General features: G+C 39.0%; 3 protein-coding genes across 3 annotated transcripts; 2 read left to right on the top strand and 1 right to left on the bottom strand.

Moving 5' to 3' along the window:
• Window positions 1–1,176: 1,176 nt before the first annotated feature.
• Window positions 1,177–3,139, top strand: tmem86b (transmembrane protein 86B). Its single transcript, XM_084744477.1, has 3 exons — window positions 1,177–1,508; window positions 1,690–1,933; window positions 2,623–3,139. The coding sequence occupies exons 1-3, from the start codon at window positions 1,458–1,460 to the stop codon at window positions 3,072–3,074; spliced, it is 747 nt and encodes a 248-aa protein (XP_084600603.1). The 5' UTR covers window positions 1,177–1,457; the 3' UTR covers window positions 3,075–3,139.
• A 157-nt stretch (window positions 3,140–3,296) lies between these two features.
• On the bottom strand, window positions 3,297–10,333 carry hspbp1 (HSPA (heat shock 70kDa) binding protein, cytoplasmic cochaperone 1). Its single transcript, XM_084744476.1, has 8 exons — window positions 10,176–10,333; window positions 9,708–9,838; window positions 8,497–8,713; window positions 8,125–8,349; window positions 7,019–7,174; window positions 4,970–5,066; window positions 4,755–4,866; window positions 3,297–4,105 (listed from the first exon to the last, which is right to left on the bottom strand). The coding sequence occupies exons 2-8, from the start codon at window positions 9,825–9,827 to the stop codon at window positions 4,025–4,027; spliced, it is 1,008 nt and encodes a 335-aa protein (XP_084600602.1). The 5' UTR covers window positions 9,828–9,838; window positions 10,176–10,333; the 3' UTR covers window positions 3,297–4,024.
• A 611-nt stretch (window positions 10,334–10,944) lies between these two features.
• tufm (Tu translation elongation factor, mitochondrial) lies at window positions 10,945–17,711 on the top strand. Its single transcript, XM_084744865.1, has 10 exons — window positions 10,945–11,052; window positions 11,802–11,848; window positions 11,945–12,083; window positions 12,215–12,381; window positions 12,576–12,845; window positions 13,395–13,527; window positions 14,182–14,286; window positions 15,638–15,789; window positions 16,116–16,235; window positions 17,155–17,711. Exons 1-10 carry the CDS (start codon window positions 11,016–11,018, stop codon window positions 17,323–17,325), a joined length of 1,341 nt encoding a protein of 446 aa, XP_084600991.1. The 5' UTR covers window positions 10,945–11,015; the 3' UTR covers window positions 17,326–17,711.
• The last annotated feature ends 2,226 nt before the right edge of the window (window positions 17,712–19,937 follow it).

The raw sequence follows: 19,937 nt of genomic DNA, 5'->3' as shown, positions 1-19,937 counted from the left end.
AGTTTTAATATTTCATCAGCCAAAATGTGCTTCAAATTTTCCTCTAAATTTAGGCTGGCTGTGGAAGCCAAATAAAAAAAAAGTCTCTAATTTAGAGTAGCAGAGGCTCCAGACCCCCATTTTTGGCCAAAAATGTGTCTTGATGGTAAAGGTTGCCGAATTCTGCCTTAGCTGATAGAGAGTCGGAGCAACATAGTCCATTGAATATCTTCGGGTCTCCTCTCATTTGGAGTTGTAGCATGGCTATTGTTAGCTGCATTAACCTCCCCCTCTGCATTTTAGCTGGTTTTCTCTGAGGTGGAGGGTATGTCAGAGTATCCTTCCAAAATGATCCATTGTGACTAACAAGATAATAATACAGCTAACTGGCCAATACGTTTTACTAAGTTTTAGCTAAGTAGTTCACTGTTAAGGATAGGTGCCGCATTTGGCCTGCACCATTTATTACAGTCCAACAGCTACAGTGATCCATGTCTTCATATATACATGAATCCAGGTTGTCACCTTTTTTTATTTCTCAGATAATAATAATAATTTTAATGATATATTGACTACCAAACAGGAAACGGCCATAGTTTTCTTCTCAGAAATCTGGCCAACTGACCAGGACCCTCTGCTGAAGCTCTTTGGTTGCACAATTGTTCTTTGTGTTATCATACTAAGTGGTGTTGTCTTCGCCTTTTGGAGAAATCTGAAGCAGCATGGCCATCTAGTGAACTGAACAGCAAGTGGAATTAATTTTTTCTTGACTAAAATAATCCTTTCCAAAAGAGGGACATATACCATATAATAGAGATTCATTGGCAAATAATAGTGTGCTGCAACAGAATTTTTGCTTTCACATAAAACAGGTTTGAAAATCTAACGGTGTTACTTGGTTGGCGTTATCAGCCTTGACATACAGTAATGACTCCATCAGAACAATTTCTCTCTCTTGTCAAAGTTGTTGTAGAGAGTAATAGTTAATTTTGCATCGCCTACTGTTTCACAGACATGGTTCAAAGGATTTCCCCAAAGGAAGTCCCTTTCTGGTACAAATGTGGCCATTTTTCCCTGCAGTGAATTTGTCATTAGTAATAAATTTACATGTACAGTAAGAACACAACCTTTGTCTTATATGAGTTTACTGCTAGTTCAACTTTGCCCCTTATGTGTTGATGTCACCAATATATTCCAGCAGGAAAGGTTAAAGGTCAGCTGTTTGACCATGAGGACTCAAAACACAGAGAACATTGATTATCAGACTGTAATCAGACAGCAAGGACAAAGTTCATTGGTGTGAAATACCAACAGGCTGAGAGAGACGGTTGCGATTCAAGACTGGTTGGACAGGAGAACAAGACGAGAACATCTGCGGACTGACACAGTAAATCCAGAGGTTCAAAAAGAGGATAATACACAAACAGGACAGGTTAATCCGATTGAGACATCTGCTGGAGCCCACGACTGTGTCAGCAATGGACATCCTTGAGACACATGCCTATGACAGGCGGCAGAGGAGAAATACGGTACCTAAAGACTATCTACTCTTACTTTTTACTCTAAAGTCATTGGTCAGTTGTTGTTTATGTTACTTACTACAACTTCTTCCATGTTGAATGGATAAAATTGTCTAAAACCATAATTTCTCTTGAAAATTTATGTTGTCATGCATCTCCACATTTCTTCCTGTTCCTCCTTCTCTCTCAGTCCTGTGCTCTCCTTTTTTCTCTCTTGCCTTTCTTTTTGTCTGCAGCTTTATACTTCTACATGTGGACTCCTGACTTTCCCAAGTCCATCACATCAGCAGGCATCAAATCAGCACCAACACTCCTATTGGCTGCAGTCGTGCTGAGCTGGAATGGAGGTCAGAGTGTCCTGGGTGTGGCGGGAGGACTAGTTTTCTCTGCTGTTGGTGACTGCTGCCTCATATGGCCCGAGCTTTTTCTGCACGGTGAGTGCCTTAAGCACTAGGTTGATACTTGTCCATTATCACAGTTGAGAACAGTGACCTCTCCGATACCCCTATGATAGATAAAACATGATAAAGTGCCCTCTGGGTGCTCTTCAAGTGGAGAAACATGCCCAGGGTGCCCTTCAGGTGGAACATGGTGAAGTGCCCTTTAGGGTGCACTTTAAATGGAGGAAACGTGGTGGGGAAAATGTGGTTAAGTGTGCTTTAGGACACTTTTCAGGTGGAGACAACATGGTGAAGTTGTCTTTAGGGTGCCTGGAGAAAACGTAATGCAGCGCCATTTAGTGCCCTACATACTACAAAATTAGTTGGCCTCTGCATGCCTCGAAATGGTTTATTAATTTATTAGGTATTGCACTGCAAGTCACATAACTATAATCTAAACTAAGGACTGGAACATTTTCACCATAAATGCATCACAACTTTCAGCACACTGGTGCACCACCACATGAATCTGCTGCCCTTTTGTTTTTTTTGTGAGTCCATCACTATGTGCTTTGCATATATAGTGATAAACGTAAAAAAAACAAATATTTTCTCCAATATCTCAAGGTGATCAATATGTCCCTTAAGTAAAGCTGGAAAGTAAATTACTGATTTACATTCTATTTATTTACTTTCTTAATTAATTTATTGTATGTCCTAAAGATCTCGCACATCTGTTTCAGGAATGGGTGCATTTGCTGTGGCTCATCTGCTGTACTCCCTCACCTTCTTCTCCAGTCGTTACGCAGCGTATCCATCTTCCTCCTGGATGCGTTTTTTATATCTGATCCTGGTCATGATGGGAGGAGGTTTCTACATCTACCTGTATCCATTTCTGCAGAAGGCACCAAATTCAGATCTGATGGTTCCAGCTGTGGGTGTCTACGCTACCTTAATTACTCTAATGGGGGCTTTAGCCATCAGAACCCGCCACACAGCAACACTGTTAGGAGGTCTGTCCTTCATGATCTCTGACATGTCACTGGCTCTGCAGATTTTCAAGGTGGCAGAACCAATGGAGCATGGGAACATTATTGTAATGGTGACATATTATTTGGCACAGCTGCTAATAGCTGTGGGAGACGTAAAGGCAGAGCAAACCAAGGATGACTTTGCAAAATGGAAGAGATCCTAAACAGTATCTCTTAAGTCTGAAAAAATTTCCTCACCCTGGTGAAATCGTAAAACTGCCTAAAAAAAATTTTCCTCATTCGTTCTTGGAGGTTTTTAATATGACCCCAACAAATACATGAAAACATGAAGACAAACAGAACAAGGCCAGTTCTCCAGCTGGTCAGCAACTAAAAGCTACTGACTAAAAATGGAGTAAAAGAGCAGCTTTCAAGGAAAGATATTGTACCATTTGTTTTCTATTTGTATTTAATATTTCAGTGATCATACTAATAGTCATAATAACATTCTAAAATACCAGTCTACAAACGAGACTGAAAGAAACTCCTGAAGTGTCAGTTAAGAAGAAGATCTTCCTTCTGTGATTTGTGCCAGAATATTTTAATCGGTGATTTTGCATGACATCCATCTTTACGTGTAGGTGGTGCATGTGCATTGTTTCCACTTTTGAGCTGGTCATTATATGTATATAAATACTTCCATTTGTTTTGTTTATAATAAATATGATTTAAAAAATAAACAAGAATGTCCATAATTATGAGTTGTGTTTTAAGACAATCAACTAAACTGAAATGAAAATACTTTACTCAGAGACTTCAGAAAAAAGCCTAACAAACAATGGTTAAAAATTTGTTGTACATGTAACTAACATAACACTGGGATGGAAATACTAATAACTAAAAAAGAAAATTCATACTATCTGTGATGGAGTTGTTTGGTATGACATTCATGACAAACTGAAAACACCTGATGAAAATAAAATTTACTTTGAAAAAGTATTTTATACATTAGGGTTATTTACACAGTAAAATCCAGTTCCTGGATTACATGCAGAATATGGACAGCATCTGTCCTAACACACAAAAACATTGTTCAACATCCATGAGCCGGACCATGAATGTTCTATTACAGCTTTGCAATGATACCAGAACAGGTGAGGTAAAAAATAAGACTTCAACGATCCATCCCATTGTCATCTGAGTGCTGCTTGTGGAAACACATAACCCTCAAACGCTCGCAGAAGTCCAGTTCTTCCTGTTGGAGGCAAAAATGTTAGTTAGCAGTTTCCTGGACAAGGATTAAACTGAATCCTAGACTATGGATTTTGTTTGAAACTGATCTCTTCACTGGCCTCAACTCATTCACACAGCCTTCAATTCCAAAAAAGATGGGATAGGGTGTAAAACACAAATAAAAACAGAATGCAGAAACGTTTTTTGTAAATATACACTCATTCTGAATTTGATGTTTCAAAGATGTTGGGACAGGAGCAACAAAAGACTGTGTTCAGCAACATACGCTGCCATCTGCCAGTTTGAAAATGAAATATCTTGTGTTGTACTGTATTCAAATTGAATATAGGTAAAAAAAAATACTTGCCAAATATTGCATTATGTTTTTATTTACATTTTACACAATATCCAAACTTTTTTGGAATAGGGGTTTGTAAAAACATATCTATATATTGCCATTTAGTTAAGCACTTTAAAGTTGGTCAAGTGTTGAGAGCCTTTATCACTTTTGTACATAACGTTACCAAAACACTAGACTGTCCTTATAACAATCACTTCTCTTTGCTTAAGAAATAAAAAAAAGACAAAGACAATTTAAGTTCAGAATCATCACAATACTTGATCCTAGTTCTACCATATTTCACCATCAGGCTCAAAAACATAGCAAGTACCTGACTCTCTTCTTTTCCTTGGAGTTCTCTGGATCGCTGTTTGAGAAACTCCTCCAGATTCAGAGCAGGATTCCTGCAGTCTTTGAGACCCTGTGGACAGTCTTCCACCAGACTAGACGGACATAAGAAATGCAAATGGGTATAATTACTAATGTGAAAGATGAATTAATGTGACCTTGTGAGTGTTGAAGATGGCACGGTAGAGAGTTTCTTACCAACAAAGGGCGCCGAGCACATGTTCATGGAAAGGTGAGTGTGGTGTGCGGAGAACAGATACCAGTTGCTGTACCATACCCATGGAGACAACTGTGTCTGCAGCAAGGAGGAAACGGGTGTAAATTTAATATATATTATTAAATGATCAGAGCTTTTTCTGAGTAGATTCACATTAATGCCTAACTGGGATTACAGCATCTGTTTAGTGTCGGTGATCAGAACTGTAAGTGAGCAAAATGTGGAATAGTTCCAAGATGCCCGTATAAACTAAAAGATCTACTGTGGCTCAACTCAATGTGGTCCATTAACAACATGGATTTTTTTGTCTTTTTTTAAATGCACAACATGCAAGTTCTGCCACTAGGGATCCCTGAGGTATCATGGGATCATGGGAGTTGTTGTCTTCGTTCTTAAACAACCACCGTTGCAGATGAAAATCTACTAGCCCTGACTAAAAAAAAAAAAAAATCATGTTCACAGACGTGGCAATGTATTTAAGTTTTATTCACATTACATTTTGTCACGTTCGCTGACGTATCCAATGAATCCTGAATTTCCCCATCTACTCACTACTAGTAGCTATAGAAAACCCATTGTTAACTTGAATAAATTCTGGATTTCTCTGGGTTTGACCATTGTTGGAAACATTTGGGATAATGTCAGTACACGACTCAACAAAAAAAAAAGATATGTCTAGCATTTTTAGACACTTGTAAGTGGCAATGTTACATATAATATCTTAAAGAGGACAGTAATACTACATTATAAACAAGAAAAGCCAGAAAACACAAAATCGTAATCGAACAAATATGGCAAGTGTAAACAGGATTAGGAGAGTTACTTTAAAAATGTATTCCAATACAGTTACTAATTACCTGTTAAAAAATATGTACATTAACCTAATGCAAGTATCACAATACTGACGTCACAACACTCGATTATTGGTGTTACTTTTGGATTACCTCAATAATAAATATGCTGAAATTATTTAGCCTAATTTAATTGTTTATTTTTGATTGTTTTTTGAGGTTTAGGTAATGGTTTTACCAGGTATTCTTTGTTACCTGTGTGCATGATTAGATTAATGGCAATAATTATGCAATTATGCATTTAAATGTACTTAATGTTTGTTTGCTTGTGTTTTTATCCACATACCATCCTGGTCACCTGCGTCACCTCCTACAGTCAAAAATATTTTTCAGTGGCAGTAGTATTGAGAGGTTAGCTGGCAAACTGGATTTCTCTATAGCTAACATATGTAGTTGGTCTTATCTGAAAATGTAAAATTAAATTAGATATCAAGTCCTTGGATGATGACAGCATTTAAAAACTGGAAGTAATAACTGTGACTGTACTGTGATGTTGTTCCCCTTTTTTGATTTAAAGAGAAAATGATATGAAATTTCAACACACAAAGCATTTTTTCTCTAGAAGACATGATAATGAATATTAGCTGATTTCACTAGAAACTTGTGAAATCCTCTAATATGTGCACACTACACATGGTAGTATATCATTCTTTATTTTATAATTGTACTCCTGCTCATTCATTCATTCATTCTTACTAAATGTATATGAAATCTGGATACATATTTTTATCTGCAGCTGTAATGGAATACAGTTACCATTTTTGTATCCTAATTACATAATCCTGTTACATGTAATCTGTTACTCAAATATCAAATCATAAATAAATTACAAATAGAATATGTAAAATGTTTAGGCTTATCCTAAAAATAACCTAAACAGCGGCTTCAAAACCATAAGAATAACTATGGTTACATTTCTGAAAAACCTCAAAAGATCAGCAGTCAGCACAGGAAACATCTGCCTGCAGCGATGACTCAAGAGACCAATTTTATTTTTTGGTGGGTGCAGCATATAGTGCATAAAGGCTCTTTTATTAAGTTCAGTGCAGATATTGGAAACTGTTAAAGTGTGTCCTGGGAATGAAGAGCATAGCTCTTCATATATATTTCAAAATACATGTACATAGATAAGGTTGCAACCCAAGAGAGAGGTAAGAGTCAACCAGCAGTCATTTGTACCTTTCTGTTCAGGATTTGACGTCAGCAGATTGAGCAGAAGGAAAGCCGACTTGGTCCTGACCTTCTCGTTCTCCAGCTGCATGCCTCGCATCAGCACTGAGAAGCCATCGTGGGACAAGAAAGCCTGGAGGCCTGCCTCCTGCTCTCGAACCAGACCTTAAGTCAAAAACAGGACATAGTTACAACTCTACACCAAAAGTTAATGTGTATATGCAGGTCTTTTTTTAAATGCAGCTAAACCCGCCAAAAATAGGTGCTTGACCAGTTTGTCTTTCTGTTTTTCTCTGCTCTCTGAGACTCGTGTGTGTGTGTGTGTGTGTGTGGGAGAAAAGAGAGAAAGAGGTTTTTAAAAGACTCTCTGTTTGCTCAGTACTTTGGTAGCTTCTAACTTAATCCCTGTGACTTGAAATTTAGTTTCTTTCCTGTGTTACTGTCTTTATTTTCAGGTATCTGCTTCATTGTACTGTTTCATGTTCGATTTCAGCTGATAGGAGTTACGTTACTGCTGATAAAATGCAACATTTCCTGATTGTGCTGTTCCACAATAAAAGCTTTCAGATAACAATCTAACAGCGGACTTGTTTTGTGAAGAATTTACAGGGAATAAAATGTTTATCCACTGTTCAGATGCGCAACCAGAGACGAGTGCTTCATCAATAAGAAACACACCGTCAAGCCGATGCAAACTCCGCCATGCTGAGCCAATCAAAGTGAATCAAGCCAAGCAGCACATGTATGAAAAAAGAGCGAAAGAGGCAACAAGCCTTCACTGTCTCTGCCAAAAGGGGATAAAAATAGCATGTCCACCCAGGTGTGAGGTTTCCGTCACTGCCGATCAGAGCTGGAGCTATCAGTGACCACAGCACAGTCATTTGACCTGGGAGTGAATACAGATTGCATCCATTCCCATACAGACATCACCAGATGTTAGTGTGTCTAAGTGTTTTTTTTTTGCCCGGTGTACAAGGGGATTAATTGTTTTACACTCTTTCTGTACTATCTTAAACCAAGTAATGCTACCATTAAACTACTGTCCTGTAGTAGATAGTATTAAGCATTAAGCAATCTTTATAATGAATTCTTGCAGCACTGTCTTAAATACTCACATGACACAGCGTAAAGGGCTTTCACTCTGACAGTGGGGTGGGGGTCTGAGTCTGTCAGCTGCAGCAGTTTTGGCAGCGCCCCAATGCTGAGCAAGTGGACCTGAACCTGCGGCATGTTCTGAGCGCAGGAGGCGATAAGCTCGGCAGCACGCCACCTCAGTCCACTTTGGGCATGACACAGATACTGGGAGAGGCAGAGCTCCAGTCCACCGAGAATCATCAGGTCTGTGAAGGAGCGGAAGAGAGGAGACAATGAGGATAGAGCAAACAAATAGTAATTTTATGTGTAACCTCTATTCAGCAAGGTATGTGCCAATCCCAGGTTTATAGATTGCCTGGAAAATATAGATACTAATACCATTTATTACAAACCTCTAGCATTGTCCAGGTTTTCACACAACTCAGACAGAATCTCAAAGGCTGATTCCCGCTCATCTTCATCTGCTTCATCCCTCTCCTCCTCGCCATCTCTCTCCTTTCCGCTTGTTCCTTCTGTGCGCAAGATAGCCAAGCACTGTTTCATCTGCTCCACTTCATCCATCTGCCCTTTGGTGACTTCTGCGAGAGCTTCTCGCAACCACACTTTCCTCTGAAACAAAGAGAGAATGTGATAAGGTATGTAAGGTAAAGGTCTTCACGGGACCAAATAAGGACTTAAAATCAGCATATAGCCAGCACTGTCTTAGTCAAACCTAACGATGAAACTACCACACATATAAAAACATACATATAAAAATTACTCAAACTGATTAATTGATTATCAAAATAGTTGGGATTTTTTTTAATGAAATTTCTGGCCCATAGCTTGTGTTATGGTCCAGAATAGCAGTCTGAGAAAAAGCGTTCTAGCTCGAAACATCATGCTAAATAAAAAACTGTATACGGGAGCTCTTTTGGTGTGCGGATCGCTTTTCTCCTTTTCATGCCTTTGATATTTTTGTGATCCAGCACCCAGTGGGCCTTGGGGATGTGCGTGTCCTATTTTTAATCATGCATCCAGGATAGCCCATTTCACATTTAATAGAGTTCAAATTAATGCTGAATGTTTGTCAAGTTTGTAAGTGCCTGTTCATGATCACACACACACATCTGTATTATCTAAGAAATTATTAATATTCTTGAGTCTCGAGTCTGGCTGGCAGTCACTAAACTCAAACTGCAATGAGTGTATTTTCAGAGCAGTAGGCTTTTATTTCCAGGATATCGTTAGCTTTACATCGACAGACAATTAACAGTTATAAACAGCTGACCAACTTACAGCATAAGACTGCCTAAGCTTCCTTGACCTTGGGTAGGAGGGGGCAGTGGGAAACAAATCATTTCAACCATAGACTGTGTATCAAACAGGATTTCAACCTATATAGTACACATCTATCTCTCCAACTCGCTATTTGGACTACAGGACCCATTTTTGGACATGCTATTGTTACATATTGCTCCTTTAATAATCAGTTAATTATTGCAGCTCTAGTGGGGACCACCTGAGGTGAACTAGAAGGTCTTGGCACAACAAAGTATGTATGTGTAAGGGTATCTTCCTGAAGCCTTCTCAGATGTGAAATGTATACTTAATAGGCATTTACCTCCTCTGACATGGGTTCAAGAGGAGCAGGTCCCTCTGCGGCTGATCCAGCTTCGACTGCCAGCTGCAGGACCCCCTGAAGGTTCTGGGGATATCTCCTATTCTGTCTGTCTTCTGCCATGATGTGGACAGCTGAGGAGGAAAGCGAGAAATATCAGCAAGACAAGGACAACTGGGCTTTACAAGTAGTAGTGCTAGAGAGGACTTGAGAAGAAACCATAACACAGGCAGATTAAAACTAAACACAGAAGTTCACCAGACTTTACTCTAAAGATGCTAGCACCACAATGGGCAATAACTGCTCAAAAGGTTAACTTAGTCTACACCACTACAATCATGCTAAATAACGGAAAAAATAAGAAACACAGTAGCCCTGCAAAACTCGAGCTTAAGAGGACTGGCTACAGATTCTAATTTAGCTACGGATAACATTTAGTCTCAAAACAAAATTAGTTTATTGCTGACTTACCTTTTCGAAATTCAGAGTTGAATGGAGCTCAGAACAAGTTATCTCCCCTTATAAACACAGAAATATGAATGCGCTAGAACATTCTAGCTAGCTGATCTCACGAGTGACAAGGAGGCGGCCATGCTTTACCGTAATCTTTGAACCAAATTGGCAAGCAAAACACTTTAGCTGTGTTCTTTACACTTTCACTCTCAGTTTCTCACCTTCAATTCATTTCAGTCTTCTGCGCTTATTTAGTCCTCAAAATCAGAATCACAAAATTGATGGCAGCGCTTCCTTGGTATTTAAAACGACAATAGCAAAGACCACAATATTACCGCATTTAGGGTAAATCAATGACGCTTATACGTGCAGCTTTCAGAGACTATCAGTAAAAGTGAGAGAGGTACCGCATGGGATCTATATGTAACGTATATGTAATAATATATGTAATTTTATAAGCGTGATGTAAGACTGGTAAATAGTATAAAGTATAACTATATTTAGATTATCTCACCACTCTTCCTGGATAACAACATTTTTTAAAGCATGTAAAAAAAATTAAAACGTTTTTCCTCCAAACCAACGAAAAGGTGATAACAAAAATAACTAATGTTGTGTGATCTATTGCAGGTCATCATCATCATCATTATCATCATCATCATCATCATCATCATCATCATCATCATCATCATCATCATCATCATTATTATTTTAATTAGAACCATTGTATTTAAACCTGCCTGATATACCTTTGTGACAATGATAAAATTTGCAGCCCAAGTTTTCTGCTCGTAATGATAGCTTTGGAGCTACTTCTCTTGATATTTAGATTATCTTTGGCTTGACTTACCATCCAAGATGGCGGCGCTTGTGGGCCTGCGTGCATGTTTCTCCGGTAAAATAGTTTAATTCTTTTGTAATATGATACTCTGCATGCATCTCTGGCTGTTTGTTGATTCATAACGCTCTAGTTTGTTCTGCACAATAGAATATGTTGTTTGTGTCTTTAGAAAAAAGCGTTTCTTGAAAAAGAGATGATGCTGTCTCTCTCGTTAGCAGAGCAAGGTCACGTTACTTATAGTGTTAGCTAATGATACAGTTAGCGGTGGTGAGGGCAGACTGATGAATGATAATTAAGTATTCTGTACAAATAGATATATAGTGAACTCTGCGTTTAAATCAGTAACAGCAGCTAATTTGAAGGCGAATGACACTGGAGGTTCCTCTCTGGTTCAGTTGGGTTTGTTAGCTAAATGTCAGCTACTGCAGAGCTGCCTTTTAGCTATATGATGGAACTAGTATTAATTCTTCAAAACTGTGCCCTAGTTCCATTCCTATCGTCAGAAAATATTGATGGGTTTTGATCTCTGCAGGTGCAAAACAGCGTAAATTTTCAGCGGGATTTAAATATAGAGTTTACAGTGAGATTTAAGAGGAAAAGCAGTTTAAATGTCTGTAATGGACCTAAACTACCTAAATACCACATCACAAAGTTTCAGTGCTTGTATTTTGATGAAGAAGACACAATACAAGCAACATGGAACACATAGTGGAAGAATTACGGGATGAATAGACTGTATTTTTCTGATAATCAGCCATTATTCAATTTCATATAATTGTTAAAACTTAAATTCCTCTTCTCAGCCCTTCAGCTGTCCTCGCCAAGTCTCCTGCACAGCTCCTTCAAGTTGGTGAGTATGGAGACATGCAAACTGCAGTCTGGAGACTGTTTAACATGATTTTTGCAACTTTACCTTCTAAGACTTTGGTTTGTCTTTGCCTTGTAGTGTGCTGTGCCTCTGAGTCGACGGACCTTTGCTGCAGAGGCAAAGAAGGTATACAGTAGAGACAAGCCCCACGTGAACATTGGAACAATTGGTCATGTTGACCATGGCAAGACAACCCTGACCGCAGCCATCACGAAAGGTAGAGTCACTGATGTCTTTGCTTTTGCTCTTATACTCCAACACACTTAACATTATTTATTTGACCTATTTTTCTAGTTTTCTGAACCAAGAAATCAGAAATTTGACTTAAGCGTGTTTTTGGATCCTCAGTGCTTGCTGACGCTGGTGGCGCCAACTATAAAAAGTATGAGGACATTGACAATGCCCCTGAGGAGAAGGCCAGAGGAATCACCATCAACGCCTCTCATGTAGAATACACCACAGCTAACAGACATTATGCTCACACAGACTGTCCTGGTCATGCTGACTACGTCAAGGTAATCTACTTTTACAAAGCTCCTGCAACCAGCCTGGCCTAGAGAGAGCTGAGTGTGATATAGCTTTGTGTTTATTTCAACGAATCAGAATCCTTGTTTTTCTGAAGTATTTCAAGATTGTTTATTTGCTTTATAAATTACTAAAATTATTTAATTACGTTCCTTAAACTATTCTGACCTCTTTCTTTTTTCAGAACATGATCACAGGCACAGCTCAGATGGATGGCTGCATCCTGGTGGTAGCGGCCACTGACGGCCAGATGCCTCAGACACGAGAGCACCTCTTGTTGGCCAGGCAGATAGGAGTTGAGCATATAGTGGTTTTCATCAACAAAGCTGACGCCGTGGAAGACAAAGAGATGCTGGAGCTGGTGGAGATCGAGATCCGCGAGCTGCTCACAGAGTTTGGCTATGATGGCGAAAACACACCTGTTGTAGTAGGCTCAGCCCTCTGTGCCCTGGAGGTGAGAGCAGATTACTGCCAAAATACATTTGATCATGATTTAGTTCCTGTATGAAATTGTTGTGGATTGTCTTGAGTAACTAAGTCATGAGTTTTTCGTATTTGTTGTTATAACAGTACAAGTTCTGTTTACACCAGTGTAGTGCTTTAACCTCTGACTCCATATTTTACTAAATTAAAGCACTTGTTTTATAATTGTTTTTCTAGGATTTACAATCCTGACTGATTTTTCCATTATATCTGTCATACTTATGCTAATATAGCCATGAAGTTGGTATTAAATTTCACTCTTAGTTGTAGTAAAAAGTACTTAAAAGTATTAACTTGGAGAACTCTGCCAGTACCTTTTAAGACTGGCAGTAATTCGTCTTACAATTAATTTATTTAGGTATATTAATTAGCAACAGTAAATATACTTGTTCAGTCAACAGATCATTAGCCTGAATGTGGCTCCATCATTTATTGCAAGTGACTAAATGTTAGAGATTTTTAGTCTCTAATGTGAGGCCTCTAGATGATCTACCTGAATATTTTTTTTTCTAAATCTCAGAACAAGGAGCCTGAGCTTGGTGTAAATGCAGTGATGAAGCTGCTGGAGATTGTGGATTCTTACGTTCCTCTTCCCAAAAGAGAGCTGGACAAACCTTTTCTTCTGCCCATTGAAGGGGTTTACTCCATCCCAGGTATGAAAAAGCAAGAGATTGCAGTTTTCTTGGCCAATTTCTGTTTTTTTTAAAAGGTCTATCCTGTTGATTCAGATTTTCTTTCTTTTAACTGTAACAGACAGCATGCATAAACAAATATTTAAGGACAGTTTTTTTTATATACAAACCTTCAATATATGTACTTTTGCAAAACTGAATGAACTGAATGAAAACCGGTGCAACAGGTAATAAAAACAGAAGAATATAACAAGGCACCATTAGGTTCTTGCGTATAAAGGCCTAGTGCAATCACTTGAACAGTAGTGGCTTTTTTTTTCACAAACAGAAGCATTGCCACTAGATAGACTGTTTCTTCTCTCATCTACCACATGTTCAGTAGGCTCAAACAAGTGGAGCAAGTGCAGAGAAACGGTCAACTGCAAGAAAGGCAGCCTGCACAGACACCATCTTAAAACTGAACTGCAAAGCTCAACCCACTTAAGGACTAATGTTGGTGGATTTGGCTTCTTGTAATAAATTCATAACGTTGAAGTTCCCTTTGATAAGTGATGAAATATAATTACTGGCTTGCACTGCTAGCTGTAAAAATGCTGGATCTCAGGACTGCAAGTATTTATAAATATATTGTAATATGCCAAGTAAATTCAATTCAATATCAATTGTATCTTTTAGGCAGGGGTACAGTGGTGACAGGCACCATGGAGAGGGGTATCATCAAGAAAGGAGACGACACTGAGTTTGTGGGCCACAATCGCAGCTTCAAGTCAGTGGTTACAGGTGAGTGAAAGAAAAAGCAGGACAAGCTCAGAGTAGGAGCTCCTGTGCTGTAGCCTGATGGTGAACGCTCCATTTCCATATTCAGTCTGACGTCCCCTCCACTCTATCTGATTCTCTTGGGGAGGAATGATTTGATTTCTCTAACCAATCAAAAGAGACAACGTCATTTTAAGTGGACACTGGTGCGTTGTCATGTGAGAGAGTGAGTGTGTGACAGGTGGTTACATTACTTTGGTCAGTCATGAAGTGTGTAGATAAGCATTGTGTTGTGTTTCCTGCCTCAGAAAAGAAATAAGAAGTCCCAGTAATCTTACTACGGTGTCATCAAATAAATAGCCTAAAACTGGAGGTCTCTCAGATATGTGTCAGAGCTGCGGAGCTGGAAGCCACAGGTAGAGAAACAAACGCACTCAGATGGTTGATTAATATTTAGTTTAGTTTGTTAGTATATTTGTAAGGGACAAGTACAGAAAAACATTGACAGTTGCACAAGCAGTATTTGATGTGCTGTAAACCTGTTTAATAGACAAAGCTAATTTCCAACCCCAGCTGACATTGAGTACTGATATTGCAAGCAATTGTTAAAGTTACATGTTGCAGTGTAAAATCTTCAAATCTGTCCAAATAGTAATCAAGAACAGGAACAACAACCATCCATGACAACACACAAGCAAACATACAAACAGACAAGTAAAACAACAAAAACACCTCAAATATTCAGATAATAGCCCATCAAGTTATATGTCATGATTACAGTCTGAACAAGTTTTAACCAGAATCTGATAGTTGTAGAAAATACTGAATATGCTTCTAACAGGCAGGTAGGAAATTCCAGAGGAAGGCTAATTAACTAGCTGTACTGCTGCATAAACATGTTACATAAACAGCAACATTTTATTTATTTTCTATGGCAGCAAATACAACACTCAGCCTTTTGGTAAATATTATGTTGCAATATTATTATCCAATTATATATCATTATTACTCCTCCATCGTTCTGGCGCACATCTTGATAACCCTTGACAATGGCGTCAATCCTGCCCCATGGTGCTGATTGACAAACCATTACTCTGATTGATCATGTGTTTTTTCTTGAGAAACCGCTGTTACATGACATGATGCCTGAACAGAGAATCTTGGCCGTGTTAACAAAATGTACCAAACAGAAATTTAAACAGAAATGGTCGTGCATTGAAAACCCTGTGGTGGCACTACAACACCTTTTTAACACGGCACTGATTGATTGTGTAACACCTGTCACACATCCACCAAATGAGAGAAAACATACTTCCATTTTTAGTTTTGGTGCATACATAGAAATTGACCTTGGTGTCCGTGCTGTTTGCCTCAGGTATTGAGATGTTCCATAAGTCTCTGGAGCGGGCAGAGGCAGGAGATAACCTGGGCGCTCTGGTCCGAGGACTGAAGAGGGAGGATGTGAGGAGAGGGATGGTGATGTGCAAACCAGGATCCATTAAGCCTCACCAGAAAGTCAAGGCCCAGGTAAACAACCAGTGAATCAAAATAAATCTATTTTAACTGTTGACAGGCAAACTGTATTTAATCCAACAGTTGTAATGGCTAAAGAGCAGTTTTAAAGGCAAACTGGGAGACGAGCCAGATACCACAGTAATGACTCTGAGGTCATTCACTCAGTTAAACAGAGTTTGTAACCGAGATAGCAAGAATAGTTTTAGACTGACGAGCTCAAGCTAAAACAGACATTCGTCATACTAAAGGGAAATGATAATATGCAATGTAATGAAAATAACCCCTGTAACTTAAACACTGATGTGTGTGTGGACACGTTTGTATTTCCTGTATTACAGGTGTATGTTCTGAGTAAGGAAGAGGGAGGCAGACACAAACCGTTTGTCTCCAACTTCATGCCTGTCATGTTCTCCCTGACCTGGGACATGGCCTGCAGAGTCACGCTGCCTGATGACAAGGTGTGTGTGTTTGATATTGATCAAATAATAATAGTACATTTTATTTATAAAAAAAAACAAAGTTACAACATGCTTTACATAGTGGACCCAAGATTAAAATAATTCCAGAATGGGACAGGTAAAATCAGACAGTTAAAAGTCACCAGATGGTGTCGTATGCTCATTTCCATGGTAATGACCTCATCATACATTAATTTGCATAAAGTTTAATGTTGTTATGTTGGTTGCAGTGAGCCAAATAAACACCAAAACACTACAGGGAAACTTAAAAAAGTTAAAAAGGAATCTATAAAAGGAGGGAGAAGATCAAACTAACTATTTAACAATATATTTCCACATCTTATTCTTTTACAGATTATTATGGCACTACCATGACTCCCTATAGGAACACCTGATATCAGCAGAGAATGAGAGAGAAGCTCAAATGGTTTAGATTACCGATGTCCGCTGATAGTCCGATGGACTATCTGATTAAATGTCGCCACCAGAAATACTAGTCAGTTAAATTAATTATCAATATTTTATACATGTAGAACAGCGGGTAGCATTGACCCCAAATATGTCATTCAGTTTCCTGCAACTAGCAGGATTTGCAGCTCCAGCAGACAGCAGCCTCTCTCCCTTCATGGGAACAGAGAGATTTTATTGCACTCTAAATAACATAGAGTGCTATGGTAGATTTAGGCAGAGCCTGACAGATACTGGATTTTTTGAGCTGATGCCAGTACTGATATTGTGAGTAAAATCATTCCCATACCGATATGGACCAATATAGCTACAATAGACCAGTATTGGCCATTCAATTATCAGTCGGGCTCTAGGTTTGTGTTTCCAGTGGCTTCAAGCTTCTTACATTTGTAAACAGTATAGTACAACAACAAGATTTTGAAGGACAGTAACCACTCTTGTCTTCTTTCAGGAAATGGTGATGCCAGGGGAGGACACCTCCTTGACACTGACGCTCCGACAGCCGATGGTTCTGGAAAAAGGCCAGAGGTTCACTCTTAGAGACGGAAACAGAACCATTGGCACTGGCCTGGTCACAGAGATTCTGACAGCAACAGATGAAGACCAGTTCAACTGGGGCTGAAGGGTAAACCAGCACAGAGGGCTGCGCTCGTGGGGAGGGTGTGTCCGTGGGTCAGGGAGGGTGGATGGATGGGTGTCTGTGTCTGGTTAAATCAAATAATTACAGAAGTAAACAAATACAGTACAGAAATCCATGCACAAACCTCAAACAGGAGAGGACTCAAGAGGAATGCATGGCTCGGTTGTGCATTTCCACCCAAGCAAAATATCAGAAACATTTAGCACTGTCTATGTTCAAAGGCCATACTGTCACAATTATGTCATTTATGTAATAAAATGTATTGAATATAAAAAAAAACATCCTTTGTTTTGTTGTATTGCCTGCTGCTAGCCGGATGATTTTCAAAAAAAGAAACAAAAAAGAATAAAATATAAATGAAGAAGAAATGTATTACTGTGTTACATTTACAGAATCTAAATACATGGATCTGTAGCTGAAGACTTGGCTGATGATGAGAACGGCACACTGCATGTTACAAGATTAATATGCCACAAGAGGGCAGCAAAGAGGGGCTTCAAGAGCAGGTTTGCAGGTCTATTGTAAAAGTTCTGATCTCACTACAATTATCGATTGTAATGAACACAGTGGGGAAGTTGGTTACTGTATGTTTTTTTTGTGGTTGAGGTTGTATAAAAACACAGTGCAATCAAATTTTACATTGGATGACTCATTCCAGAACTTGTGGTTGATATTAGGCAAACTGGCAAATGACAATGTCCACACAGAAGCATCATTATGGATAATGAACATGCTGGATCTGAAACGGCCTTGGTCCTGGCACCACATGTCCATAACAGGACGTTTAAAAAGAAAACTATTAACACAACATGGAGACGTAGTGCAATGAACAGCAGCAACAGCTTCTTTTCATTTTCTCTCCCATGTCACAACTCTGTGGCAGCTGTCTTGGGTCTTAGTGGTGGCGATGGACGATGGCATCATCAACTGACACAACCCAAGTTGATATGTTTGTGATTATCAATGCCATTAGTTTTTTAGGTTCTCAAAGTGTGAACCCTCGTGCCCTTGGCAGCCTCAAAACGTAACTGAAATACATGCATTATATTTTAACACGTCTACTTTTCTTTCAGTAGCCAGTGTTAAGTACACTACTCAGTACACGACTGCATCAAACTGTGTCGCCCCAACAAGCATCTGTTAGGTTAAGAAAGACAACATGTATAATGCTCCTGGTTGCATGGCAACTAGTGGCACCTGGCAGGTGTCGCAGAAATTGCTCTGTCATTGTTGCTAGGGCTGTATTTCAGTGGATGACTTGGCAGTTAAGTGTGGAAGTGAGATGGAAAATCCCCCACAGAAAAAAATTGTGTATGGTTGAGGAGAAAAAGAGATTTCTGCAAAAATGGCTCAACTCTCGGACCCATTGGCATAAATAAAAGATTGACAACATGTCTCCGCCATCTTGTGCTGGTGATGTTAATTTCAGCCAGAGTCTGCACAGTGGTGATCAGGGTTTTGAGTTTTCGCAAGCTCACTTAATTAAAATGTTACTGTCACAACTGAAAATCAGCACACAAAATGATCTCTGAAAAACTATTTTCATGAGTGTTTTGATAAAAATATTACTGTACTAGAATAAGTCTATTTTGACTCAAAATAAGAGAAAAACACAAATGAGAGTGCTGCTCAAAAGGTTTGTCTAAATCATTTTTTTTTTTATCTTGCTACCATGTATTTAATTAAGTGATAGTAATGCATGACCTGAATTACTTTTTAGAGTGAATTTACCAATGAGAAATGAGTAAAGACCAAGCACAATATCAAACAGCCTGGGAGAGAAATAATCCTCAGTTGAATAACTGATAGGGTGATTGAGATTCTACTAGACGGCCTGTATAAGTCTTAATAGGATTTGAGTGTACAGTGTCCTTTAGCAGATCATTTTAGTGTGATAAGCCAGGCTGACCCTGTTGGTGTTTTTGTGCACCAAATAGTTGGTGTCTTTTCTGCTCGTTTATACACAGCAGGAAGTTCTCCTGTTGCTCTGTGTTTGCTGTAGGTATTTGAGTCAGTGCCTTCTGTAATTCAATCAGCCTGTTGCTGTAATCAAATACTGTATGTCTGCAGGAGTCAAGGCAGGAGAACCTAGTACTGCTGAGTGATGTGCTCAGCTGGAGGATGAATGTCTCCATAAGCAAAATAACTTAAAGAGATAGGTGATCAGACGGTAAACACTTGTGTACTGATGGTCAGTGACACTGCCTCTAACTGTATCTCAAGAGTGCTGATACACTAAATGTGATTCAAACCAGCCCTCACCTGTGACTGATGTTTGCTGAATCATGTCAAGACAGTGAGCGTCAGGAGACATTTGTGCTCTCTTCACATGCTGTTCAATGTGACAGCAACCTGGAGCTGCGTAGACACGTCCAACAAATGAGTTTGATAAGTTTGCGTAAATAGAAGAAATGGAACAAGTCATTTTTCAAGTTAATATATTTATCAACTGCAAGCTCCTCCTGTGAAGCATTGTTAGAGATCATGAAAAATTAGCAATGAAGTAAACAGCGAGGAATTTGCCTTCACTTAAGTAAAACTACTTAAAGGTAGAATCAGTGGGATTTGTCCAAGCCGTAAAAGCACCAGAAAGA

The sequence above is a fragment of the Lutjanus erythropterus genome, chromosome 19, assembly GCF_056507025.1.
Source record: "Lutjanus erythropterus isolate fLutEry1 chromosome 19, fLutEry1.hap2, whole genome shotgun sequence".
In the NCBI taxonomy this organism is placed as follows: domain Eukaryota; kingdom Metazoa; phylum Chordata; class Actinopteri; order Lutjaniformes; family Lutjanidae; genus Lutjanus; species Lutjanus erythropterus.
This window is presented reverse-complemented; position numbering and strand designations above follow the sequence as displayed.